At 42.0% G+C, this 25466-nt stretch overlaps 5 protein-coding genes across 6 annotated transcripts; 1 reads left to right on the forward strand and 4 right to left on the reverse strand.

The window, feature by feature from the left end:
* Nucleotides 1–29: 29 nt before the first annotated feature.
* Nucleotides 30–2814, reverse strand: pecr (peroxisomal trans-2-enoyl-CoA reductase). The gene is made up of 8 exons (XM_058067201.1): nt 2650–2814; nt 2171–2304; nt 1919–2084; nt 879–960; nt 714–810; nt 532–642; nt 340–451; nt 30–274 (listed from the first exon to the last, which is right to left on the reverse strand). The coding sequence occupies exons 1-8, from the start codon at nt 2759–2761 to the stop codon at nt 192–194; spliced, it is 897 nt and encodes a 298-aa protein (XP_057923184.1). The 5' UTR covers nt 2762–2814; the 3' UTR covers nt 30–191.
* A 379-nt stretch (nt 2815–3193) lies between these two features.
* Nucleotides 3194–9073, reverse strand: rpl37a (ribosomal protein L37a). The gene is made up of 4 exons (XM_058068416.1): nt 9003–9073; nt 4446–4574; nt 4289–4371; nt 3194–3358 (listed from the first exon to the last, which is right to left on the reverse strand). The coding sequence occupies exons 1-4, from the start codon at nt 9003–9005 to the stop codon at nt 3295–3297; spliced, it is 279 nt and encodes a 92-aa protein (XP_057924399.1). The 5' UTR covers nt 9006–9073; the 3' UTR covers nt 3194–3294.
* On the forward strand, nt 8626–11778 carry cfap410 (cilia and flagella associated protein 410). 2 transcript variants are annotated; one of them, XM_058068415.1, is made up of 8 exons: nt 8626–8718; nt 9345–9482; nt 9566–9584; nt 9667–9713; nt 9793–10022; nt 10085–10241; nt 10331–10421; nt 11416–11778. In XM_058068415.1, exons 2-8 carry the CDS (start codon nt 9385–9387, stop codon nt 11578–11580), a joined length of 807 nt encoding a protein of 268 aa, XP_057924398.1. In that variant the 5' UTR covers nt 8626–8718; nt 9345–9384; the 3' UTR covers nt 11581–11778. The 2 variants fall into 2 exon arrangements, with proteins under 2 accessions (XP_057924398.1, XP_057924397.1); XM_058068414.1 differs by lacking the exon at nt 8626–8718 and having other exon boundaries at nt 8900–9482.
* On the reverse strand, nt 11416–18294 carry orc2 (origin recognition complex, subunit 2). Its single transcript, XM_058068411.1, has 15 exons — nt 17948–18294; nt 17705–17860; nt 17491–17574; nt 15923–16000; nt 15810–15841; nt 15675–15732; nt 15292–15599; nt 15107–15216; nt 14888–15020; nt 13594–13690; nt 13374–13520; nt 13128–13299; nt 12990–13051; nt 12801–12919; nt 11416–12020 (listed from the first exon to the last, which is right to left on the reverse strand). Exons 1-15 carry the CDS (start codon nt 18015–18017, stop codon nt 11937–11939), a joined length of 1710 nt encoding a protein of 569 aa, XP_057924394.1. The 5' UTR covers nt 18018–18294; the 3' UTR covers nt 11416–11936.
* Nucleotides 18295–19091: 797 nt separating this feature from the next.
* zgc:162816 (uncharacterized protein LOC571260 homolog) lies at nt 19092–24952 on the reverse strand. The gene is made up of 10 exons (XM_058068413.1): nt 24647–24952; nt 24226–24381; nt 24017–24146; nt 22371–22521; nt 22125–22305; nt 21060–21178; nt 20853–20979; nt 19594–19656; nt 19411–19516; nt 19092–19332 (listed from the first exon to the last, which is right to left on the reverse strand). Exons 2-10 carry the CDS (start codon nt 24369–24371, stop codon nt 19243–19245), a joined length of 1113 nt encoding a protein of 370 aa, XP_057924396.1. The 5' UTR covers nt 24372–24381; nt 24647–24952; the 3' UTR covers nt 19092–19242.
* Between the last annotated feature and the right edge of the window lie 514 nt (nt 24953–25466).

The following is a 25466-nucleotide window of genomic DNA, read 5'->3' on the forward strand; positions in this document are numbered from 1 at the left end:
CGTAGGCTCCAGCAGCCTTATTCTAACATCACAGGCAGTAGAAACTTGTGGAAAAACCTACAATTTAAAACATATTTAATTAGCATGCATCACCAATACATTATCATACTAATAATTCCCAAAAGTTGTAGATTAGGATGTATAAATGTTTTTTGTGTTTTAGTGATCTGATACAGTGGACCAAAAATGGATCAGAGCTTGCTTTGAGGGTTGAGCAGATCCTTTAAAGCTTCCAGGTTTTCTCCCTCTGGAGCTTCAGGCCATGCACTATGATCTGGAGATAGACACGGTGTTAAAATGTGAAAATATACATACCGTATATGAAGAAAATCAACATACCGGGTATCTCCCACATGGAGTGGTACAGACTCTGACCTGCGTCGACCCTCAGTGTGGCTCCAGAGATGTAGGAGGCGGCAGGAGAGAGGAGGAAACAAACTGCTGAGGAGATCTGGAACACAAAGATGAAGAAAAGACTTAGTTTTATGTAAACAATGTAAAAGTAAACAATGCATATATTATACCAAGTACCTCTTCTGGTACTCCCAGTCTCTTTGCAGGACTAAATGGAACAGACATCTTAAAAAGGGTTGGTCCATACTCTTTATAGTTCTCCATTGCGGTTTTAGAAAAAATAGTCCCCTGCAACCAAACAAATATGTGCATTATTTATATGTATAAATTGTATATATACACATATATAATATGCATACAGGGGCAACAGCATTGACTCTGACACCCGACGCCGCCCACTCCACGGCCAGGCTCTTTGTTAAGTTATCCACCGCTGCCCTGGCTGCACCCGTGTGGCTGTTGGTGGTGAGAGAACGGGATCATGATTGTCATCAGTGTGGATTTTAAATGCCGATGTTACTTACGCCATGCCGGGAAAACCTTTCCACATATCGGCAATGATGTTGACGATGACGCCTCCATGTTGTTTCATCCATGACGCGTAGACTGTGAAGGGTGATGAGGTACACACACTGTAAATCTGAATGTTCAAAGTACTTAAATAAATGAAGTTATGCATACTGAAAGTTCTTTAAAAAGTTCTAATAACTTAATTATGTCAAGTTTATTTAATATGATGTTCCATTTTGAGTACTTTTCACTAGTATGTTTTGATTAAATTGAACTATGGCTATATTAAATAAGATTAACTTAAAAACATGCAACTTAAGACACTGTAAATCGGAATGCTCAAAATAATTAATTGGTATAAGTATAGTTAACTTGAAATTTTCTTAAAAGTTCCACTTATAAATGTTGATTGCCAGTTGCATTATCTGTCTTTTCAGTTTATTTAACTTGTAAGTTTTGATTAATATAAACTTTTTGCAGATTTGTAATTTTTAACCTACTTAAAAAGAATTAGCAGTTACTTATAAAATAACTCAAATTTATTAACTTGAAATTTTCTTTAAAGTTCCACTTATAAATGTTGATTGCCAGTTGCAATCTGTCTTTTCAGTTTATTTAACTTGTAATTTTTGATTAATATGAACTGTTTGTGTAACCTACTTAAAATAATTAGTAGTTACTTATAAAATAAAGTATCTATTAAACATGAATAAATCAAACCAAGAATAAATCCATTGCATCAGATAGATTTGTACTGTGTAGGTTACATATGCACACCTTCCTATGGAAAGAGTTGAAATGAGAACGAAAATTAAAGAATGGAGAATGCACGGCAGAGAGAATGCGAAAAAGAAAGCTATTTCTCTCTTCACCCCAAAATTAAAAAGTATATCTAATATCAACTCCAAATATTAAAGCTCTGATATACTCAAACGTTTGAGTTTATGAAAATGTGGCAACTGATTGCCTCACTTTTTTTAGTTCTGCTGACTTATTTGGGTTTACAGTGCAGTAAAAGAAATCCTCACACACATTTTAGCTGCCTGTATCTCACCTTCTTTGCAACAGTGGAACGTTCCAGTCAGATTTGTGTCTATGACAGCTTTCCATCCTTTAGAGGACATGTGTTCTACCGGACTGGTGAACTGACCACCGCCATTGTTCACCAGAAAGTCTACCCGACCATACTGCTTCAGCACTGAAGATACGAGAGCTTTCACCTGGGATGGAAGTGTAGAAGTACAATCAGGTTTAGGTCATTAAAGCATGAATGAAAGGATGTCTGTGAAACTGAGAGAGCATGTACCTCATCCTCATTGCGGATGTTGCACGGAAATGGAGTGACACTTGCATGGCTGGAAGCAGGTATTTTTTCTCTCATTTCCTGGGCAGCCGCTTGTAGTCTTTCTGCTTTTCTGCTGGAAATCACCACGTTGCAACCTGAGGACACAATGTTATCTGCCATGATGGGAGTGATATCAATTATAAGTCTAATATAGAAAAGAGGCAGGGGTCATTGGTGACTATAGTAACAAAAGTTGCTGATTGTTGTATGAACATAATTTCAAATTTTGACAACAGTTACGCCTACGTGATTTATTTTGTTAAAAGTAAGCAATGTTGAACTTTGTTTCCCGAAAAATGTAAAAAGAAGCTACTATCCGTTAATGTTTACTGCAAGTCCGCTTTCTGTATCAAAGTTCACTTGTCTCTCGCAGTCAGTCAGCCATTATTTCTTCCAATATATCGTCCATTTGAGTCTAAAACCGAAATTAGCACACTTACCCAACTCCACAAGCTCGACAGATATCGCTTTCCCAATGCCAGTCGCTCCGCCGGTCACAATTGCAACTTTATGTTTGAACAAACCCGGTCGGAAAACACTGTGAGCCGCCATGTTTGTTTTGTTTCCCGCCGGAAGTCTTCTCGCGCGCGCCCCCTGCTGGAGTAAATATAGTAGTATAACTGTGCTTCCGGAGTTGGAACTAGACAGGCTTTCTGAAGGTTATATAGAATTGATAGTACTCGTTGCGTAACATGTCCACTGACCTGTATAGCCATTAATTCCACAACATGCAGAAGTATTGTGGATTCCCACTTTCCACACTGGTGGTTTCCTTTCAATGAATGTATACAAAGATTTTAACTATTTGTGTCACTTTTGTGGGCACATTAATTATGCAATACAGTGACTTAATTGTGCAAACTTATCGAGTTCCACAATTCCCGGTGAAGGTTTCTCCTGTACGGTTGGGAAGGTCATTTTTGCTGCAAAATATGCTGAATTGACTCATAAAAATCAGACAAAAAAAAAAAAAGGATCACAAAATTCCACTCCAGACAGCTTTATTGTTGGATGTTGAGGCCATGTCCAGGTTGGTTCATTTATTTAAACAAAGTCCCAAATCCTCCAGTGAACGTCTCACTAGCTTACTGGTCCTTCAACTCCTTCAGTCTCCTGATTGCAGACTTTACCGTGACGGCGGAAGTTGTGCTGTGGAGGGGGAGGGGGGGGGCAGAAAAAAACTAATGAATACATTAATAAAAAAAACAAAAACAGCAGCTCGAATATGTAGCCTTAGCTTGTTGCTAGTAATCAATCTGAGACGCTGATGCGCGAGTGTGTGATGAAATGAACTCGTCGCTAGCTGCTGCAGTGTGGCAAGGTGTCACTACGCCCGTGACATCATTCTTCAGCGTAACAATGTCACTGTAGCTTAGTATAGTAATATGCACATTACATGCAAATGTAGCACTGTTGCCGCTTTTTGGAGTCTTTTTCAGAAGGCTTTAAAGACGGAATACGCGTTCCCCATTACTTGCTCCAATGAACAGTTTCTTTTTTTAGCTGTTTTTATATCTTTAGAACTGACAAGGATTTTAGTGCAGAAGTGGTTTACAGCAGTTTCATTATCGCAGCAAAACCTAAACAACATACGTGTTACGCGCTAACGATGGATCTGCGTGATCGATCGATAGCGTTGCGCCCGAGATGGATCCATCGGTAGCGCACAAATCGATGGATTTCTGCGCTCACGATGGATGGGATATTACTGTGCCCGGGATGGATGTGTGTAGTTTGTTTAGATGCCAACAGATGGCAGCACTGAGCGTTGTTACAAGAATCAACAAGAAGTGATGCATGTAAATTTCAAATCTTTGATTAATTGTCAAGCAGTTCACTTTACCGTTCTCGACGGGGGGAGTGTGAACCCTAGCCCCTAACCCTGTCATTGTATTGGGTTTGGAATCCTTTTAGGACAAGTGAAGGTTATCTAGCTGGCATTCAATTTTTTTTAATTGATTCATTCATTTTCTACCACTTTTTCCTCAATTATCTGATATTATAGCGTAGAATTAAAGAGCAAGTGAAACTCTTCAGACTAAAAAAAAATCTCCCATTTAGCAAAAAAGTGCAACTTACTTGTAAGTCCAGGCTCCTCCAGCTACTGTCTTCATGCAGGACCCACAGTGCCAGATCCCCACAGCCCTCCTCTTCATCTTTGTCTGCATTATAGAGAAATACACCATTTTATGAATAAACATAAATGATGCGCAAAAACATACACACACAGGCATACCTTTCCACAGAAAGAGCAGGTGTACTTAGCGTGCTGGGAGATTTCTATTTTCTTCACCATCTTCCTCAGCGATGCGCCATAACGGGTGCCGTATTTACCGACGATCCCCACCTTCTTGGTGCGTTTGGCCTGTGGAGAAACGCACATTCCACGCACTGGATGAGCAATGAGTAAATGTGAAATGCAACAACAACATTGGTGCATAGCATAGTGTGACGATTGGTATGCTTCCCACAGTACACATATTAACGCAAAATGCTACACTGCGCAGACGACATTAAGCAACTTCCACTAGTAGAGCAGGAGCCCACAGGGGTCAGGGTAGCCGGAAAGCTAACAAATTCCCATGTGCACAGCATTTAGTACAAGGGTCACTGTCTAGAGAAATGGACATCTGCCGATCTTGCTCTGGTGGGTGTGGTCATGAGGGCCGTGAAAAGGCACAGAAAATTCGAGCCAGATTAGCTCCACCTTCTAACAAAATGAAACATATTGAAATTCAATCAGCATGTTGTATTGTGTGATAAATAAGCAAAGACAGACATTTCTGGTGGTGGCCTACCCCCGGCAGATACCAAAATAGGACAAGAAAAGTTTGAGCTAGATCAGCTTTGTAACTAACAAATTGAAACCGATGCTAAATTGTTCAGTACTGCAAACTCTTTCAAAAATCACTAACGCCAGATAATTTTTGTGGTGGGATGGCCGCGCCAGACACTTTGAAAGGGCCACACCCTCGGAGCTGACCTTGATTAGCTTGTGGGCTAACAACATAAAACCACTTGCAGAATGTTATCTATGATGATGTCTATCTCAAATAACCATTGCCAGACATTTCGTATGGTGGGGTACCCCTGCCAGATGCATTGTATAGGCCCCGCCCTTGGATGACCCAGATCAGCCATTCACCTAACGACATAAAACCACCTGCAAAATGTTAACCATGTTAATGCTTATCCCAAATGACCATTGCCAGACATTTCATATGGTGGGGTACCCCTGCCAGATGCAATGTAATGCAATGTAAATGGCCTTGCCCTTGGATGACCCAGATCAGCTAGGCTAGCCATTCCACCTTACAAAATATGACCACTTGCAAAATATTAACCATGTCAAGATCAATGGGGCTAATAATACTGTTACAGTCATGAGCTTGTGAATTTCTACATCGATTATAATTATTTGAAGCCTTCATCGTCCTCCAAATCAGAATCTTCACTCCATGCCTCATCTGAATCAATCGGTTCTTCACCCTCGGCGACGTCAGGATCAGCCTCCTCTCCAACGATGATAGTTTCATCGCTGTCTCTGTCGGCGCATTCTTCATCAAAGAAAGAATCTGGTGTTGCGGATCCTTGGAACCATATAGGTTCCAACCCAGCCATAGTCTGCTGGTGATAATCCATTCCCAGGTTGTGCGGTTGTTGCTTGGATCCACAATATTGTGACATATTGTGATCTCTTAACCTTCATCTGAAGAGTACGTTGACAAGGTGGCAACAAACCACAGTCAACTCGTTTGACATTTGCCAATGGGTCATCCTGAAATGCGACAAAATAAGTTAAATACCTTAAAGATTTGTTAACCTCTGTATACATAGGTCAAAACACAATCATTCGAATGGTTGTGGTCATTGCAGAGAAGACTGGATTTGATCTAAAGAAAGTTCTAGCATTCCCAATCATCACCCATCCTTTGGCACTTGCACACAGTGATGGCGCACACATCAAAACTCCAAAGTCAGCCCTGTTGAATAAACTTGAGGAATTACAGACAGAGCCAGTAACGGAAACTGAGCTTCCGCTTAGCTACACTCAGGTCTATGATGGCGGACTTCTCCTAGTTGCAATTGCAACTAGTCCTAGCAGTTGTCAAAATTACATATATTGTCAACTCGCCTGAAAAAGGCAGATGTGAAGTCACACCCAGTGAATGCATGGAATCCAGGGAGTGCTCTTGCAAGTCCCGCTCGGCATTCTTCAAGGACGTTGGTGATGTTGATTACATTGATGTAACGTCTATTGTTCCCCTGTCCACAGTCCATGATGATTTTGGTCATGGATCAAACTTCTGGGCGTTGCTGTCCTAGGGCACCAATGAGTGTAACCAGGACATCCGTATCTGATGCTCGTACGAGGATGCTACCAGAATTGATGTTGGTGATATGGAATCCAATGAGGGTGTCTGCCTCTTCATGGTCAGCCTGAAGGTTTGCTGGGCAGGTCACAGAGATGTTCTCAAGCTCATCACTAGGAATGTACTGGTAGCATTCACCACCGAATGAGACAACCACAGTCTTTCCCCTAAAAAAGTTCCAGTAGTGGTTTTTCTGCCACTCAGTCAAAAGGAACTTAGCTAGCGCATTCTTGAAAATCCCATTGGTAAGTAGCATCTTGCCATTTTGTCTAATGGTCTGATCAGGTCCTGTGATGCTGTATGCCTGATCTATTGCCCCTCTCAACTTCCTCTCACTGTCCTTTATGGAGTTCTCAACATATTTGTCAAGACAAACGTGCACCTAATTTCCCCTGCCAGAACAAACAACAGACAGCAATGATTTGGCAATGGATGCGTAAGATGCCCCCATGTTAATGTGGGAGAGAACAGAATGTAGGAGAAGTCCGCCATCATAGACCTGAGTGTAGCTAAGCGGAAGCTCAGTTTCCGTTACTGGCTCTGTCTGTAATTCCTCAAGTTTATTCAACAGGGCTGACTTTGGAGTTTTGATGTGTGCGCCATCACTGTGTGCAAGTGCCAAAGGATGGGTGATGATTGGGAATGCTAGAACTTTCTTTAGATCAAATCCAGTCTTCTCTGCAATGACCACAACCATTCGAATGATTGTGTTTTGACCTATGTATACAGAGGTTAACAAATCTTTAAGGTATTTAACTTATTTTGTCGCATTTCAGGATGACCCATTGGCAAATGTCAAACGAGTTGACTGTGGTTTGTTGCCACCTTGTCAACGTACTCTTCAGATGAAGGTTAAGAGATCACAATATGTCACAATATTGTGGATCCAAGCAACAACCGCACAACCTGGGAATGGATTATCACCAGCAGACTATGGCTGGGTTGGAACCTATATGGTTCCAAGGATCCGCAACACCAGATTCTTTCTTTGATGAAGAATGCGCCGACAGAGACAGCGATGAAACTATCATCGTTGGAGAGGAGGCTGATCCTGACGTCGCCGAGGGTGAAGAACCGATTGATTCAGATGAGGCATGGAGTGAAGATTCTGATTTGGAGGACGATGAAGGCTTCAAATAATTATAATCGATGTAGAAATTCACAAGCTCATGACTGTAACAGTATTATTAGCCCCATTGATCTTGACATGGTTAATATTTTGCAAGTGGTCATATTTTGTAAGGTGGAATGGCTAGCCTAGCTGATCTGGGTCATCCAAGGGCAAGGCCATTTACATTGCATTACATTGCATCTGGCAGGGGTACCCCACCATATGAAATGTCTGGCAATGGTCATTTGGGATAAGCATTAACATGGTTAACATTTTGCAGGTGGTTTTATGTCGTTAGGTGAATGGCTGATCTGGGTCATCCAAGGGCGGGGCCTATACAATGCATCTGGCAGGGGTACCCCACCATACGAAATGTCTGGCAATGGTTATTTGAGATAGACATCATCATAGATAACATTCTGCAAGTGGTTTTATGTTGTTAGCCCACAAGCTAATCAAGGTCAGCTCCGAGGGTGTGGCCCTTTCAAAGTGTCTGGCGCGGCCATCCCACCACAAAAATTATCTGGCGTTAGTGATTTTTGAAAGAGTTTGCAGTACTGAACAATTTAGCATCGGTTTCAATTTGTTAGTTACAAAGCTGATCTAGCTCAAACTTTTCTTGTCCTATTTTGGTATCTGCCGGGGGTAGGCCACCACCAGAAATGTCTGTCTTTGCTTATTTATCACACAATACAACATGCTGATTGAATTTCAATATGTTTCATTTTGTTAGAAGGTGGAGCTAATCTGGCTCGAATTTTCTGTGCCTTTTCACGGCCCTCATGACCACACCCACCAGAGCAAGATCGGCAGATGTCCATTTCTCTAGACAGTGACCCTTGTACTAAATGCTGTGCACATGGGAATTTGTTAGCTTTCCGGCTACCCTGACCCCTGTGGGCTCCTGGTCTATAGCTAACCGCCGCTGATATAAGACCGTGGTGACGTCATATTAGCAAGACGGCTAACCCCATTTGTAACAACACCGGCGTTCGTGCATTAAGAGAAATGCAAGACATTCACTGGTAACTTTTGAATTTTAAACAAACGAGTTATTGTACGACGCTACCGTTGTGCTAATGTAGCCATCTCGTTGGGTAATCTGGCTGTCGAGCGCTACAGGCAGCCATTTCTGATGTACATTACATGGACAACATCATATATCTACTGACGGTAATCTTTAAATAACAAATATGGATTGTACAGTAATATTTAGAATGTCAATGAACACTCGGACACAACAAGATATACAATTGAGCCCTGAAACGGTAAGATTGACACAGATTTCGATTGGGACGTTTGGGCTCACCATCGTTTCAGTGGAGACGTAGTTCCAAAGAGGAAGTACGTATTGCGCAGGCGCGATTTACCAGCTTCATGACGCTGCATTGTGGGAATGTGTGTTTTTACAGTTAATGTACAATAACAATATAAATTAATTAAAATAATATATATATAATAACTGTATTCAATCATATTTATATAAAATACAAAAAATAAAAAACTTTATTATTTTTGTTGTCCGTAACTAAGGGCGCTTAAGTGATTGTGCGCATGCGCGTTCGTGTTTCTTTTGACCGTCAACATCCCCGCTGCTTAGTTGAAATGTTTGTCCATTTATTACACAATGCTGGTGTTTACATGTGAATAGGTTAACCAAGTGAATTGAAAGTATTCTTCACCAACTACACATGCAAGTAATTGTAGCTGCCATGAAGCTAACATGTAAACAGGTTCTTACCGAAGCCAAGGCCCCCGACTTGGAAAGCGTGAGGAAACTGAACTGCTGGTGAGTGTTAGAAAATTATATAAAGCATGTCGGATATCATTATATGCTTATGCTAAAATCGGCTTATGTTTAATATCTTACAGGGGATGTAAATTGACGGATGTGAGTATAACGATTGTACTTATTTTTGCTTTATAACTCGCGGACATGATGTTAAAACTGTAGCATTTATTATCTTTTCCAGATTTCCATTCTGTCCCAAATGCCAAATATTGAAGTACTGACACTGAGGTTGGTTATATATATATATATATTTTTTATAGGCACAATTATACCTAAGATGGGTTTACTGTATTAACAATCTTTGTAGTGTCAATAGCATCTCGGATCTCTCCCCTCTGGCTGGATGCTCGTCTCTGTGTGAGCTCTACCTGAGAAGCAACATGATTCCATCCCTTTCTGAACTCCATTACTTGCGTTCCATGACGCGTCTACGAGTGCTATGGTTGGCTGACAACCCTTGCTGTGGTACAGACTCCAGCCGGTATCGACTGAATGTCTTGCACTTCCTGCCTGGGCTGCAGAAACTGGACAACCAAGGTCAGTGCATCATATTGGGAGCACATTGCACGTATGGGAGTTGACACCTTGTATGTTTACAGTCGTGACCGAGGAAGAGATTGCGTTAGCGCACATGGTCGGTGAGGAGATCCGCACGCCAACGAAAGCAGCCCAGACCCAGGTCTCGGTCTCAACCAACGGGCTTCCTGATGCAGACAAAGAAAACAACTCACTCAGCCACAATGTGGAGGATACCAAGTAAGCCCACCGGAGTGTCATATGACACCCACCACAAACGTAAACATCCAGAAAAAACAACCCACTATTGGTGTCTTTTTTGCACACAGTAATATCAGACAAGAACCGGGGATGAAGCATCCTTCCAGCGACAAGATTCCCTCTCTGAATTCCCAATCAACGAGATCATCGATGAAAAGGGTAACTCTTAGTGACACACAAAAAAGTGCCCAACAAAAAGCATGTCAAGATGCTGACTAGACAGCGTGATTACTGCACGTGTGTGCCTGAGGCTGGCCACAATAAAAGGCAATGCCAAAATGTACGCAGCACAATGCAACAAATGTCCACAGGTGTTGAGGGAGCGTGAAATAAGCGTGCTGACTGCGAGAGTTGCCTGTGAATCGGGTGTGACCTTTTATTGTAGCCAGCCTCAAGCACACACTTTGGAGAGGTATCCTTTTCAAGGATGAATTGTGGTTTTCATCCCGAAATGGAGTAAAATGTCACATTTTGGGGTAGCCTTTTATTGTGGACAGGCATCTGGCACACCTGTGCAATAATCATGCTAATTATTCCACATCTTGAGAGACATTCACTTCGCATAACCAAATCATTTCATTTTGAAGTTGCGTTTTATTGTAGCAAGTGTCAGGCACACAGTTTGGAGAGGTGTACTTATCAGATTGTTTTCCCCCCGGAATGCATTTTGGCCCGGCCTTTTATTGTAGCCAGATCACAGGTTCCCCCCCCCCCCCACAATACAGGAAAACATTACATTTTTAATTGTCTTATTTTCGCCAGTCTCAGGCACACACTTTTCAGTGATTAATCAGTTTTCCCCACGAAGCATTTTGGCATGGGCTTTTATTGTGGCCAGCCTCTAGCACACACTTTGTAGAGGGGCTGTTTTCACGGATGAATCACAGGATTTCCCCACAATACAGTAAAACTGCACAAGTTGTGGTGGCCTTTTATTGTGGCCAGGCTAAGGCACACCTGTGCAGTAATGCTGTTTAATCAGCATCTTATGGTACACCTGGGAGGCGGATGGATCATCTCGGTAAAGGAGGAAGCGCTCACAAAGACAGATTTGTAAAGAATATTTGAGAGCTATGTAGGCCTTTCTGTGTACACAGGTTGTGTGTATATTGTGTATATTTTTGCTGAGTGTAACTTGACCGTGTATTTGTAGACACACACTCTGGAAGCCGTGCTGCTTCTGCTGAGGGATCTGGATCCAGACGAGCTGCGCGTCGTCGACACGGAAACGCAGAACCGACTCAGGACTTACACGATGGACTCTATGGAGACATTGCGAGACTCGCAAACGCAGAAAACTGTTGACATTGCGCAATGAAAACCTCACTCAGTCATTCCTGACTTGAAACAGGGTCACAACACACACCTTTTGGTCCTCTTTGCACACCGTTCACACATTCAAAAACCCGACTAACCAAATTATGGCTTTCATTGTTGAATGCCTGCCTTGCACGAAGAAAATAATGTACGTTTTACTATAGGTGTATCTATTTCTCTAATTAAAGTACACAATCAATTTTTGAGTGTTGATTTTTTGATAATGCAGCTTTTAGCACACAGCATGCACGTGTGTGAACTGTGCACTGTGGCAATGACAAGTTTAATGGTGGTGTATCATGGAAATAGACATTCAGACAACCAATGTGATCAAAATACAAAAAAAGGGCTGTCTTCTCAGTCACCTTCCTCGTTCTCCAAGTAGTCCATCAGTGTGCTTGCGGTCACGGCTACCATCAGGTACTCCACGCCATCTGCACCCTGAACACGTAAAAAAAGCATGAGCTGTATAGTCTTGTTAAAGCAATGGGGAGAAAATACAGTGGAAATATTTAAAAGCTCCTAAAGTTAGGGTGATCATATTGTGATTACCGAAAACCAGGACACATGAGATACTTAATTAAAAATGCCTGGGAAATTATTTGTGTTTTTTGTGCTTTTTCTTTGGCTTTCTGGCGACCCTTTCAGAATCAGAAATGGTTTTATTGCCAGGTATGATCAAACACATACTAGGAATTTGTTATTAAAAAAATGAAAATATTAAATATATAGAAAACAGTATAAATATATGTACACAGTCTGTTTTTTGTTTGTTATTCCGGAAGTGCAGTCTGATTGTTTTTCCTTAAGAGTCCAAACTGAGCGTTAATGTAACGCATATAGAGAGTGTCAAAGTGGCAGGATGAGGTGGGGGGTGGGGGGATTGATGAGGCTGACAGCAGATGGGAAGAAACTGTTCTTGTGGCGTGAGGTTTTGGTCCTGATGGACCGCAGCCTCATGCCGGAGGGGAGTGTCTCAAACCCTTGTGTGGTCTTCTGTGTCTTTTATTGATTTGTTTTAGTTTTTTGTTATTATTTCTGTGAAACAACAGTTCGGCCGTCTATACGCAATCGAAAAGCTGCCGTTTTTAGATTTTTCCCCACTCCGGAAACTGTCAAAATTACCGTCTCAGGTCAACCCGATATGGCCAAACTGCGTTCATATGACAAACTTGAGTCCAGTGAACCACCAAAGGCCATTCAGAAGATCCAGGACTTCACCTTGCGTGTCCGAATCAGTTTGTGGTCCCTGAACTCGGTCAGCTGCGTCCTCAGAGTGAGATCAGAGTTCACCAGGAATGACTCACGACAACGCTGGTAAAAATCTTGGAACGACAACCCTAAAACACAAACAAATCACTTTTACCCCAAAAAGAAACATTGAAAACATTAAAATGTGAGTGTGTGTACCTGTGTATGAAGGGTTGTCTTTGTTTTCCAGCTGAAACTTAACCAGCAGTTTGAAAATTCCCCTGGAAAAAAAAAAAACAGCATGCAACGCATCCAAACACAGAGATAATGTATCATCAAGGTGCGACGAACGCACACCTCGCGTTTGGCGTCAAGCTGCGGAGCACATGTGTAAGCGATGACAGAGCCAGGGCGCCCGTTTGCTGCACCAGAAGAGAGTTTTCATAAGACGTCTCCTCTGCGTAGTGTTTAAACGTCACACACTCCCACCACAGCCAGTTAAACTGGCTCTGCTTAAACTGGTCCCACACTGAAAATACACAGGAAAGATCCGTGTAAATAACATTACCAAATAATAAACATATATTCATGCTTGATACCCACCCAGAGGAGCATTGATGTGATCGATAGTAGCCACCATGTGGAGATTGGGGAGGGATGCCAGCTGCCCCAGTGCACTCTGGATCTTTTCACCACGCAGCATAGGTCCATCAATGTTATTAATCAACAGGTAAATATGAAGATCTGGGCCTGTGTAGAGGATACACTTAAGCTTCAAAAAAAGTGTAAAGATTGAGATGAAACTACATGTGAGAGTACTCACCCTCTTTAAGGGTTTGGGAGATGTACTGAATCTGGTCAGATGGTGTTCGGAAAGTCCCCTGGTGCTCAAGAATGTCACATGTCAAAGCGTTCAAGATCTGCAAAGTCAACATTAGAATTAATGAGCTACTATTATTCATTCATTCATTCTCTACCGCTTATCCTCACAAGGGTAGCGGGGATGCTGGAGCCTATCCCAGCTGTCTTCAGTCAATCACCGGGCACATATAGACAAACAACCATTCACACTCACATTCATACCTATGGACAATTTGGAGTCGCTAATTAACCTAGCATGTTTTCGGAATGTGGGAAAACCCACACATGCATAAGGAGAACATGCAACCTCCACACAGAGATGGCCGAGGGTGGAATCGAACACTGGTCTCCTAGCTGTGTGGCCTGTGCGCTAACCACTCGTCTACCGTGCAGCCCTAATGCAGCCCTCATTCATTCATTCATTTTCTACCGCTGTCTTCGGGCGAGAGGCGGGGTACACCCTGGACTGGTGGCCAGCCAATCACAGGGCACATATAGACAAACAACCATTCACACTCACATTCATACCTATGGACAATTTGGAGTCGCCAATTAACCTAGCATGTTTTTGGAATGTGGGAGAAAACCGGAGTACCCGGAGAAAACCCACACATGCATGGGGAGAACATGCAAACTCCACACAGAGATGACCGAGGGTGGAATTGAACTCTGGTCTCCTAGCTGTGTGGCCTGTGCGCTAACCATTCGACTTCCGTGCAGCCCTAATATTATTATATTATATTTTATTAACCCTCTTAGGTGATTATATTCTCTGATTATGTCTACTATATTAGGAAAAAAGTGCAAAGGTGTCTATAGGGGTGTTATTTCAGTCTGGAGGGCTCCAATAATGTAAAAAAATATATATAGAAGATTGTAAATAGGTTTTCTATGCTCCAACTACAAAAATATGCAATATGTAAATAAGGACACGATTAACCTTGATTATTGTACAGTGACACATTAGATCACAGGTGTCAAACCCAAGGTCTGGGGGCCAGATGTGGTTCAAAAAAGGTTAGGAATAATGCGTGTTACTGATGTATTTCACGCGTTTCTTTCTACACGTCTTTGTTTTTACATTTTGACAGAAAAAATGTTTTTCTAAACTTTAGTGTTATGCAATAAGCATTTTTTGTTATCAAAATAAATACATGAATATGTGTGTTTGACAATGGAAATGTGATGCCCGTTTTAGGAATGACTGTGGTCGACTTTGGAGGTTGCACTGTATTCCTTTCGGTGTGACTACTCACAGATTTCAGAGTGATGGACGGGAAGAATCCATTGACAACAAGGTGAATTTCTCGGGACAAGTGAGACAAACGAAAGTCCTCCAGCAGATCTTTCTTGCTGCCCAAACCGTAGAGCAGCACGCTGAACCCCAGCCTTCAGAGAAACACACTTATTTGCTTACTGTGTTTAAAAATTCACAATGATTAGCGTGATTAAAAAAAAAAAGTACATTCACTTACTGTAACTGTAGCATCCATTTGCTAAAGTGCGTTTTGTGTTTGTTGTGGAGCTGCTGGATCTCTGCTAGGTAGCAGGATGGTTTTCCCTCTAAAAGCTGCACAAGCGTCTCCTGCAAGCCAAATCAATATGTTCAAATTCTTGTTCAGCGTTATAAAGACGTCCAGGACGTTTTTAACGCACCCACCCTGTCTAATTTAGGTGTGTGTAGACGCTCAAGGGTGCGATCTGACGTTAGAACCTTTGAGGTGCTGTGGGCCTCAAAGTACTCTTCAACCAAGCTAGGCTGGCCGACAGACTCAGAAGCGCTCTTGCTCTTTTTGGAGGGGGTCTTGTAGAGAGCCGCTGATAATCCTTTACTCCGAGTTCCTGGGGTCTTGTTTTCTTTCTCGTCTTTTTTTACCGTCTGCTCGTCCTCTTCCATGACTTCATCTTCCTCTTCAGCAGAGTCGGAGGGTGAGAATTCACTATCGCTGTCGGATCGGAGGCTCGGAGCTGCAAATACCCAATAAGTCCCATGAAATCTTACTACACGGCAATAGAAACAAGGATAAAATGTACTGCACTTACTTGTCATTCTCTTGCGGAGCCTGTGAGGAGTCGTGGAAACAAATTGCACCTTTTTGCTCTGTCAGAAAAAGAGGCGTGAATGTTAAAAAAAGACACCATTAACAGAGTATGATTTGCACGGACAAAAAGCCTCACCCTCTGTGGTGTTCTGTTTTCTGTTTTGTTGTCTACACGAAGAGACAGAGTTTATTCAGTACTGCAAAAAAAACACACACAAAAAAACAGAAAATAGAAGATCCTGGACTTACTGCGGCCTGTCCGAATGGGAGTGGACGGAGATGTGCTGAAGCTCACACTTTTCCTTGGCGTCCGTGCCAGCTCACTTGCTAGGAATATAAAGTGTATCATATTTTTTCAAAATACATATTATATATAAGTGTATGTAAAATAATCAATGTAATGTGTCTCAGTGAGCTGCACTTCCCCCTAACATTTCAGAATGTCCAATTTCTTCACTTTCCTTTTTTAGGACGCACTGTAATCAGACAAGTCTACCTCACACCTAGACATTTATTTATTCATTTTCTACTGCTTTTTTCTGGTGCTGGAGCCTATCCCAGCTGCCTTCGGCCGAGACACCCTGGACTTTTGGCCAGCCAATCACAGGGCACAGCACTGGAGCTTTAAAGTGACTATAGGGGTGTTATTTCATGTCTACAGGGCTCTTACTAATATTCATTCATTTTCTACCACTTTTCCTCACGAGGGTCGCGGGGGTGCTGGAGCCTATCCCAGCTGCCTTCGGCCGAGACACCCTGGACTTTTGGCCAGCCAATCACAGGGCACAGCACTGGAGCTTTAAAGTGACTATAGGGGTGTTATTTCATGTCTACAGGGCTCTTACTAATATTCATTCATTTTCTACCACTTTTCCTCACGAGGGTCGCGGGGGTGCTGGAGCCTATCCCAGCTGTCTTCGGGTGAGAGGCAGGGTACCCTGAACTGGTGGCCAGCCAATCACAGGGCACATATAGACAAACAACCATTCACACTCACATTCATACCTATGGACAATTTGGAGTCGCCAATTAACCTAGCATGTTTTTGGAATGTGGGAGGAAACCGGAGTACCCGGAGAAAACCCACGCATGCACGGGGAGAACATGCAAACTCCACATAGAGATGGCCGAGGGTGGGATTGAATTCGGGTCTCCTAGCTGTGAGGTCTGCACGCAAACCACTCCACCGCCGTGCAGCCTAGAAAATATATAATAAATAGACATTTTATGCAGGGCCTTTTCTCAATCCGTGGGTGGTCTCTGACGCAAATACTATATTTCTACTATATTTCGCAGATGATGTGATTCCTATGGCCATTTCTAGACCAGGACCTCCAACACTGATGTCACAGTCACCACCTCCCAATCAGGCACAATTCTTCTATGCCGGAAAACGATCTGTTCCCACAGTGAGGTGAGTCTCTACCCCCAAATGATTGACTTCCATTATCTCAGTCTCAGTCCCAAGTGATGGTAGAGTAGAACATTGCAAGATAGACAGGCGGAGTGTCAACAGTATTGAAAGCAAAAGGTGACGTCCTTCCTCGGTGTAGAACTACGGTAGAACTACACATTATTCCACCTACTTATTTTAACGCTGCATGAATGAATGAATAATGATGTACATAACTAGTTCTCACTATTTTTCTCTACTTTTTAGAGTATTAGTAATTTATCATTGATGGTCACAGTGTTTGAGTGGCTTGCACGAAGCATACAGCCAATTAGGGCCATTCTTTTTGTTGGGAACTAATATTTTACTGCCATTTACAGCCATTGTTGTATATTGTTGTGGTGACAGAAAGTGATGGACTCACCAGTCTGGGCCATACTGTGGCCTCGTTTGTTTTTCTGAAAAGTGAAAATGGAGGCCCCAGCAACTCTGGATATATCTTCTTCATCTTCAAGAAGGAAAATAGGAGAATGACAGTCAAATGTTGACATCAATTAATCCATCATTTCAGGTAGTGGCTAGAAATTATTATTTAAACAGGCTTTGTGGACTGTATGATTAGTCGCATCCTTCCTTACCTTCTTGCCTGTCTGCACAAAGTGCTTGAACATAGTTCTTCTCATTAAGGACGCCGTTTTCATCCCCGTCCTTCTCGTCTGGGTCTTCTCTAGTTCTCCTTCCTGTGCTCTTAAATGTGACCATCTTCTGGACAGCCCCAGAATCGCTCCGCACCTCTTTCAAACATAGATAAACACATATACAGTGAGGCGGAAAAGACGTATATCTTTATTTTATGAATAACAATATCTTAGAGCCCATACCCTCCTGCTTGTCAACGATGTGCTCGACAACATCTCCATCCCCGACGAACTTCACCTCCAACACACTCATGACTCCAGGGATAGAAGCCGACAGTAATAAAGACTAATATCGATGTACAGAGAGTACTGTATGCTCAATTGAGCTCCATTATGCTAGCTGTCAGTCCGCTGTCAGTCCGCTGTAACTGCGGTACTCGATAAAAAAAACATTGAACAACAATTACCGAAATATAGAAATACCACAGGAAAGCCAACCTACCAGTCTGAATTAATAGAACTCACACAGACGTAAACAAACCACGAGAAAAGGCTAACTGTGTAGCACGACAACTTTCCCCGCCAACAAGCCGAAGTTTTAAATCACGTGACAAGTCAAAGTTCACGTCGTGTCCAATAAGTGTGCGTTTTAGTAAAACAACATGTACCAGAATGCAATTCGGCGTAGCCATGACGCCGCATTCGAAGTGACTGGGAAAACTTTCCCAGTCGCCTCCCGGTTCAACAATGATAGGACGGAGATATGTATATCCTTTTGTGGTAAACGGCGATATTTTTGATAAACAATACGATACAGATTACATTTACATACTGTAAAGTCAAGACACATTAGTTTACCCAAAGTTCGTGAGTTCGAACCCTTTCTACGTTGGGAGTCGGAGTTCCCCGACTTTCCGGTGTACCAGAACGCACCAAACAATATGAGGACGTCTTGATAACCGTAATAACTATGCTAACACTCGAAAGTGTGTGTTAATTACGACATTACAATATTAATATATTACAGTATTACTAACACAAATTTTCCGGGTTGACTTATGTTCACTGTGCAAACGGTTTTATCAGTCACAAGCAAACGAGTTGGATTGGGTCCTTGTTTACATGGTTGGCAAAGATACACAACCTTAAAGCATAGTGGAGATGTATCAAAAAAGGAGGAATCGCCTCAAACCAAAAATTAAGAAAAAATTATTAGTGAATAAAAATCAATAAAGCATAAATCTTCATACATCTTCCTAGTTACACAAGCACTTGTAGGTGACATAAAACTATGATGAAGCTAGCCATATCACATGATACCGGAAGCATTTATGGACAAGAAAACATTCAGCATTTTATACATAGTGCATATTTTTTATCTCACATTTTGTAGATTAATCATTTCGTTAGACATTTTTTTGTAGCACATAATCATTTTGCAAGAGCTATGGCGGAGCACAGCCATCCGTTATTAGTGAATTAACATACAGGTGAACTATTCCAGGATGTTTTCATCACAGCATGAACACACACTGTAGTCACCATCCACGTGTTGGGGTCCACTTGCCCAGAAGAATGCCCTGACAGTGCACATGATAGACAGGATGCATCATAGCTGTAGCGCATGACTGCAAAACACAGAGAGTGAGGTAATCGGAACACGAACACAAAGGAATGAAACACAGCCCCAAAAGTGCCACACTTACATGGTATGGGATCAGTGTGAGCAGAGAGCCCAGAGGGTACTTGCTATAATCCAGCTTCCCCACGATGGGCTCCACTCTCCCATGCTCCTGGGTCATAGACAGCAGCCTGTATGTAAACACCTCACATTAGGACATCAGCATTACCGACGTTTTGAATTGAGACTACACATTTTATTAAAGTACTTGAGATTCGGATGTCCTTCAATCACAGCGTAGCCGGTTGGGAGTTTGCCAGCCCCGTCCAAACTGATGAGCAACAACAAAGAAAAAGGTAGAGAAGACTGCATGCATGAACTTGGGATGGGCATTGGAAAAATGAACACAATGAACACGATTTCAAAAATCCTCTCGTCTACCTGCTGCACCTTTGCGGCAAAGATGAAATTGTGGCTCCAAAACTGCATTTTTCATCTTTACTATACAAATTTTGGATAAAATCGGTAAAATGCATATACCGTAATTTCCATGCCACTCAATATAACAGATATATAACCTGGTGTCATCTTACAAAGAACACTAAACTCATCACACAGCAACTGAACACAAAAAGTGTGCCTAAGAAATATGCAAACAAGTACCTATAAGAGTTTAAAATGAAATAAAAAAAATATATATATAAAAATTGGTGTCTGCCAGAGCGCTGCAATGATGTCAGCCTCCCTATAGGCTCCTCTGGTGGACAGAGGCGGGATTGCAACACCATCTATTTTTCCATTTTCTATACCGCTTGACCTTCATTCATTCATTCATTCATTTTCTACCGCTTTTCCTCACGAGGGTCGCGGGAGCCTATCCCAGCTGTCTTCGGGCATGAGGCGGGGTACACCCTGGACTGGTCGCCAGCCAATCACAGGGCACATATAAACAAACAACCATTCACACTCACATTCATACCTATGGACAATTTGGAGTCGCCAATTAACCTAGCATGTTTTTGGAATGTGGGAGGAAACCGGAGTACCCGGAGAAAACCCCACGGGGAGAACATGCAAACTCCACACAGAGATGGCCGAGGTTGGAATTGAACTCTGGTCTCCTGGCTGTGAGGTCTGCGCGCTAACCACTAGACCGCCGTGCCGCCCGCTTGACCTTCAATGAAATGGAAAAACTTTAAAATATTTTTTTGCATTTTAAACTCATATGGGTATTTGTTTGTATATTTCTTAAGTACACCTTTTGAGTGTCAAGTTGCTGTGTGATTAGTTTAGAGTTCTTTTTAAGATGACAAATTTGATTTGCAAATTTACCATTCGCTTTGAAAAATCGAACAATGTCGATCATAATTCCTAACAATACATAACATATTTCAGCAAAGTTGATTTGTGTCAGGAATCCTTTAACTGCCCGACACACAGTTGCAGACATCAGGTAGAGAAAAGTCACATTGTGTTGGAAACAGTCCCTTAATATATAATTGATCCAGCTCTGGAAGCATGTTGCACCTTAAACCAGTCCATCCACAGTCAATCAACAGCTGGTTCCTGTGGGGACAGTGCCCAATGACTCTTGTCAAAACGTGCACCGCCACGTCTTCCAAACTGCATGAGCCAATCAAAGACTGCTGCGCGTCTGGAAGCAAACGATGCATTTGAACTGTGCTCCATTTAGGAAAAAGACATGCTGCTGGTGCAACATCTACATGCACAAACCGTAAAAGACGTAGTTTCCTGGGTGAACCTCGCTGAGCTGCGCCATGTCCGGGACTGGGCGACTGCAGGAGGGGGTGGAGCCAATGCTTGACTTGCAGGTTATGCCAACAGCCTTTAATCTGCCGGAAACAAAACCCAAAGAAAAAGCAGTTTCATATACATAAATGTGTTAATTTCCACAGGAAAATGGTGGCTTTGAATTAGAAAAGTTGCAAAAATTTTGCGGCTTCACTCTTATGGTGGTTTTTCAAAATATATCAATAAATCAGCGCTGTTTCTGAGTTGACGACGGCTTATTAGTTGTGGAAAAATATGCATATTTAAGCAAATTTTACATTAATCACTTCCAGCATAGAAATAAAACCAAATTTCAACTATAAGACATTCAGAAGACGCATTCAAATACATGTTATCGATATGTAGTATTATACACTGGTCACTAGGTGTCACTAATGTTACATCCATGAGACAAACAGCCACCACAGAAAGTACTCTGTGATAATGTGGCTCTCATTGCTAACGTGTGGGAGTCTGGTAGTTTCAGGCTGTGCTGATGCAACTGTACGCCTGCTAGCTGGCCCTGTGAGGTGAATTTGACATCGTAAATAGCCCCATCTCTCATAGTGTTTCAGTGACGTGGGCTTTAGACTACATGTATATAGTAACACATATTAAAAAACAAATAATAATGAAAATGACATACACATATACTAAAAACAGTGCAGTCAAGAGACGCACTACAAACTGAAGATATCAGACTACTGGCAATAAATTAATACAATTCCATGGAACAAATATGAGGATTTAAGTTGTAAAAGTATGTCTGTGTTTTTGATAGCGTTTAGGCCAGCAGAGAAGGCCCTTTATTGGGTACTACGAGTATAAAGATTACTATAGGGTTGCTATTTCATGTCTAGAAGGCTCTAATCTTATTAAAAACTTTAGAAATTTGTAAACTACGCTGTAACTATGAAAAAGGAATCCCCTATTCACTTATTAAGGTTGGCTCCGGAAGCAATGAACTGCAATAAAAGAGGGATGACTGTATCTATAAATGGAATTCACTTTTCCATGAACTGAAGAGTGAAGCTGGTGGTCTCCTTCGCGACAGCCTGGATGTCTTGTACTCCTGTGCAGCTGTAGGTGTTCCCACAGTGAGCGTACACCCCTGTTAGCTCAACGCCCGGCGTTCCGGCAATAGCCTGCGCCAGTCTGAGCGCTTCAGGGTCTGAATGGAGGATGCCGGCTAAAAGATGAAAAGTACAAATTTAGTGTATTTATTGTATTGTATCATTTATTGTACCCGCTCACCTCTGCCGTTGCCACAGTCCAATTTCAACCACACATGCCACAGTCGACCGTCTCTCAGGGGTCGCTTTTTGAGCTGCTCCAGAGCTTCGGGATGGTCCAGCAAAACCTGGAAGAGCTCCAGGCGCTCGGACAAGGTGGCACAGCGCTCCACCTGGAAAAAATGCAAAGGGTACACGGTAACATAACTCAAACATTGCACAACTTTGACATATGTATACTTAAAAAATACATTGGAGCAATAACTTTCGTTTTTTATGTTGTCGTTTCATGAAGTATTTTCATCTGCTGTATCTCGTTGTGACTACACAAGGAATCTTGGAACTCCTGGAAACCAGTAGGCTCTAAATAAATGGTGACGCCATTAACAGCCAACCATTTTAAGATGAAAGCCTGAACATAACCCAACAAAAACAGACTGTGTACATATATTTATACTGTTATTCTGTATATTTTGTATTTTCATATTTTGTATTTCATATTTTGTATTCTCATTCTTTTTTAATAGATGTGTATGCACCTACTACACCAAAACAAATTCCTAGTATGTGTTTGATCATACATGGCAATAAACCTTTTCTGATTCTGATTCTGATTCTGATTCAGGCTCTGATCTTAGCCTAAGTTACCTAGATAGACTTTCTTTATTGTCATTGCACAATAACACAGCAAAGAAATTGCCAACGAAATGTCGTTGCCTGGCTCCAGTATAATAATAAATAATAATAATAATGTGGTGAATAAATAGATGACATCAAATATGAACAACAATGTACAGCGTAAAAAGTAAATTGCACAAATAATTGTAATAATTTTGAACAAATAATGGGGCAGCACGGCGGTCGAGTGGTTAGGGCGCAGACCTCACAGCTAATAGACCAGGGTTCAATTCCACTCTCGACCATCTCTGTGTGGAGTTTGCATGTTCTCCCCGTGCATGCGTGGGTTTTCTCCGGGTACTCCGGTTTCCTCCCACATTCCAAAAACATGCTAGGTTAATTGGCGACTCCAAATTGTCCATAGGTATGAATGTGAGTGTGAATGGTTGTTTGTCTATATGTGCCCTGGGTGAGGGTGTACCCCGCCTCTCGCCCAAAGATAGCTGGGATAGGCTCCAGCACCCCTGCGACCCTCGTGAGGAAAAAGCGGTAGAAAATGAATGAATGAATGAATAATAATAATTTAAAGTTTAGCGCAGATAGAAGGGCTTATTTGGCATTCAGTACCCAAGTTTCAACTCAACACAGCTCATATCATATCATATCCCTCAGAATACCCCCTTGCTCGCGTGTTATCGTAAGCGTAAGAATACTTATTAATTAATATTTGCTTCACCTCCTTATGTATGTATAAGTGCTCTATTCAAACATGACACCTGTATTTAACATGAAATGAGCACACAGAGTGCTGATGTGCTTCGTAAATAAAGTCCAATTTAAATGTTGGCAGTCAAATAGTATACAAATAGCTCACCTTTCCTTCTTTTTTGTCAAAGTAGACTAAATAATGCTGCAAGTTGGATACACCTGTGCTATTTGAACCCTCAACAAAATCGTTATAAAGAATTCTACAACAAATTACAGAAACCTGCATTGTTGTGTTGTGTAACTTTGTGTCCAATGCAGTGACTAGTGTGGAGGGGGGCCAACCTTATCAAAAGGAAGAGAATAAGCATAGAGGATGTCATCAAATCCATGGTCGGCATAGAAAACGGCCTCTGCCAGTGTGGAAACCACAATGCACCGCCGTGAACCTCCTGTCATGATGTCAGCACACTCACTATGGATGAAAGGAAAGACGCCTGAGCTATTTCTTATGGTAGTCATACTGATACATTGGTGTGTGTGTGTGTTCATACAGAGTTTTGTGGGTTTTCATGTGAGGACGAAGCTGAACTCCCAGCTTCTCACACCGTTCAATCATACTTTGGGCATTTTTCTTCACTTTGTCCACGTCCACCACCAGAGCAGGAGTACACAAGGATGAAATGGGCTCCCCGTCCATATTGGGAGCACTGGAGGACGCACAAACACAATTCCAGTTGCAATTAAATTCTTCTGCATGCATGACTTGGGGGGGTGTCCCCATTGTTCATCACCAAAATCACAACTTTTAGCACATTTTAGTCAAAACAGAATAAACCCATATACAATTCAACTGTTAGTTGCGACACTACAATAACCAGTCATTAAACTATGAACAGCACAATAACAACAACAACACAACAGCACAAAAGTTGACTTAATAACGTATATAACTAATAACTAATGTCTACTCACCGGTGTGGAGGTTGTGTGCAGCTGAAACTCTTAATTCTTGTGTAAGCGAACAAGAGGCGGACTTCGAACACAGTCAAACAATCTGCATAGTAATGTTTACTTGTTTGTTTACCTAAACCACGGAAGTGTTTGTTCAGGCGTCACGGGGCAGAGCGCGTTTGGTTACCCACAAGCGATTACATTGTTGAAATATTCTACCACAGATAAAGTTAGAATACAGATACATTAAAACATGAAAAAAAAACATTCGCACAAGACGTCACATTTTACCAACAGCTTCATTCAGGGACCAGACTTCCGGGGAGGGCGGACTATGGCTGTTGCTAACTTCTCAGTAAGACAGGTAGCTATTGGCTGTTGTAGAAGTTGCTGATGTCAAATCTGCATATCATTTGCATATGATGTTATATGCACAACCTCATAGGAAAGACCAAAAATAGTGAGTAAAAACACCGTATTTACGTTAGAAATACACCTCATTCTTGGTTTTGCTCATTTAAACATTGAAGTGTCAAAAACATGCTAAAAAAAAACCTTTTTATACTACGGTATACATAAATGACATATAAACTAGGCATGTTTATAAGTATAAAGTCAATATAGTCTGTGTGATGAGTCCAGTCCATCTCAACAATAGACTGGACTGGACTCATCACACAGAAGCACTTTACAGGAAGGGCATGAGCAGACTCTATCTGCTCAGGAGACTGAGGTCTTTTGGAGTGCAAGGGGCACTCCTCAAGACGTTCTATGACTCTGTTGTGGCTTCAGCCATTTTCCAGGGAGTGGTCTGCTGGGGCAGCAGCATTTCGGCTGCGGA

Source organism: Doryrhamphus excisus, chromosome 3 (assembly GCF_030265055.1).
Source record: "Doryrhamphus excisus isolate RoL2022-K1 chromosome 3, RoL_Dexc_1.0, whole genome shotgun sequence".
Taxonomy (NCBI): Eukaryota; Metazoa; Chordata; class Actinopteri; order Syngnathiformes; family Syngnathidae; genus Doryrhamphus; species Doryrhamphus excisus.

Bases quoted from the DNA above. Each gene is read 5' to 3' on its own strand.
- pecr (XM_058067201.1), bottom strand. From the start codon at position 2,761: ATGGCGGCTCACAGTGTTTTCCGACCGGGTTTGTTCAAACATAAAGTT. The intron at 2,085-2,170 runs GTACATGCTCTC...CTTCCATCCCAG, and splicing joins ACATCCGCAATGAGGATGAG to GTGAAAGCTCTCGTATCTTC. The intron at 961-1,918 runs GTGAGATACAGG...CACCCTTCACAG, and splicing joins GTTCCACTGTTGCAAAGAAG to TCTACGCGTCATGGATGAAA.
- rpl37a (XM_058068416.1), bottom strand. The intron at 4,372-4,445 runs GTATGCCTGTGT...TCTATAATGCAG, and splicing joins CCTGCTCTTTCTGTGGAAAG to ACAAAGATGAAGAGGAGGGC. The intron at 3,359-4,288 runs GTAAGTTGCACT...CCCCCTCCACAG, and splicing joins GGAGGAGCCTGGACTTACAA to CACAACTTCCGCCGTCACGG.
- cfap410 (XM_058068415.1), top strand. From the start codon at position 9,385: ATGCAAGTAATTGTAGCTGCCATGAAGCTAACATGTAAACAGGTTCTT. The intron at 10,242-10,330 runs GTAAGCCCACCG...TTTTGCACACAG, and splicing joins CACAATGTGGAGGATACCAA to TAATATCAGACAAGAACCGG. The intron at 10,422-11,415 runs GTAACTCTTAGT...GTGTATTTGTAG, and splicing joins CGAGATCATCGATGAAAAGG to ACACACACTCTGGAAGCCGT.
- orc2 (XM_058068411.1), bottom strand. From the start codon at position 18,017: ATGAGTGTGTTGGAGGTGAAGTTCGTCGGGGATGGAGATGTTGTCGAG. The intron at 15,733-15,809 runs GTGAGGCTTTTT...TTTTTCTGACAG, and splicing joins AAAACAGAACACCACAGAGG to AGCAAAAAGGTGCAATTTGT. The intron at 13,521-13,593 runs GTGAGTACTCTC...TCCTCTACACAG, and splicing joins CTCCCAAACCCTTAAAGAGG to GCCCAGATCTTCATATTTAC.
- zgc:162816 (XM_058068413.1), bottom strand. From the start codon at position 24,371: ATGGACGGGGAGCCCATTTCATCCTTGTGTACTCCTGCTCTGGTGGTG. The intron at 22,306-22,370 runs GTGAGCGGGTAC...TTCATCTTTTAG, and splicing joins GGACTGTGGCAACGGCAGAG to CCGGCATCCTCCATTCAGAC. The intron at 19,333-19,410 runs GTAAGTGTGGCA...TGTGTTTTGCAG, and splicing joins TCACACTGATCCCATACCAT to TCATGCGCTACAGCTATGAT.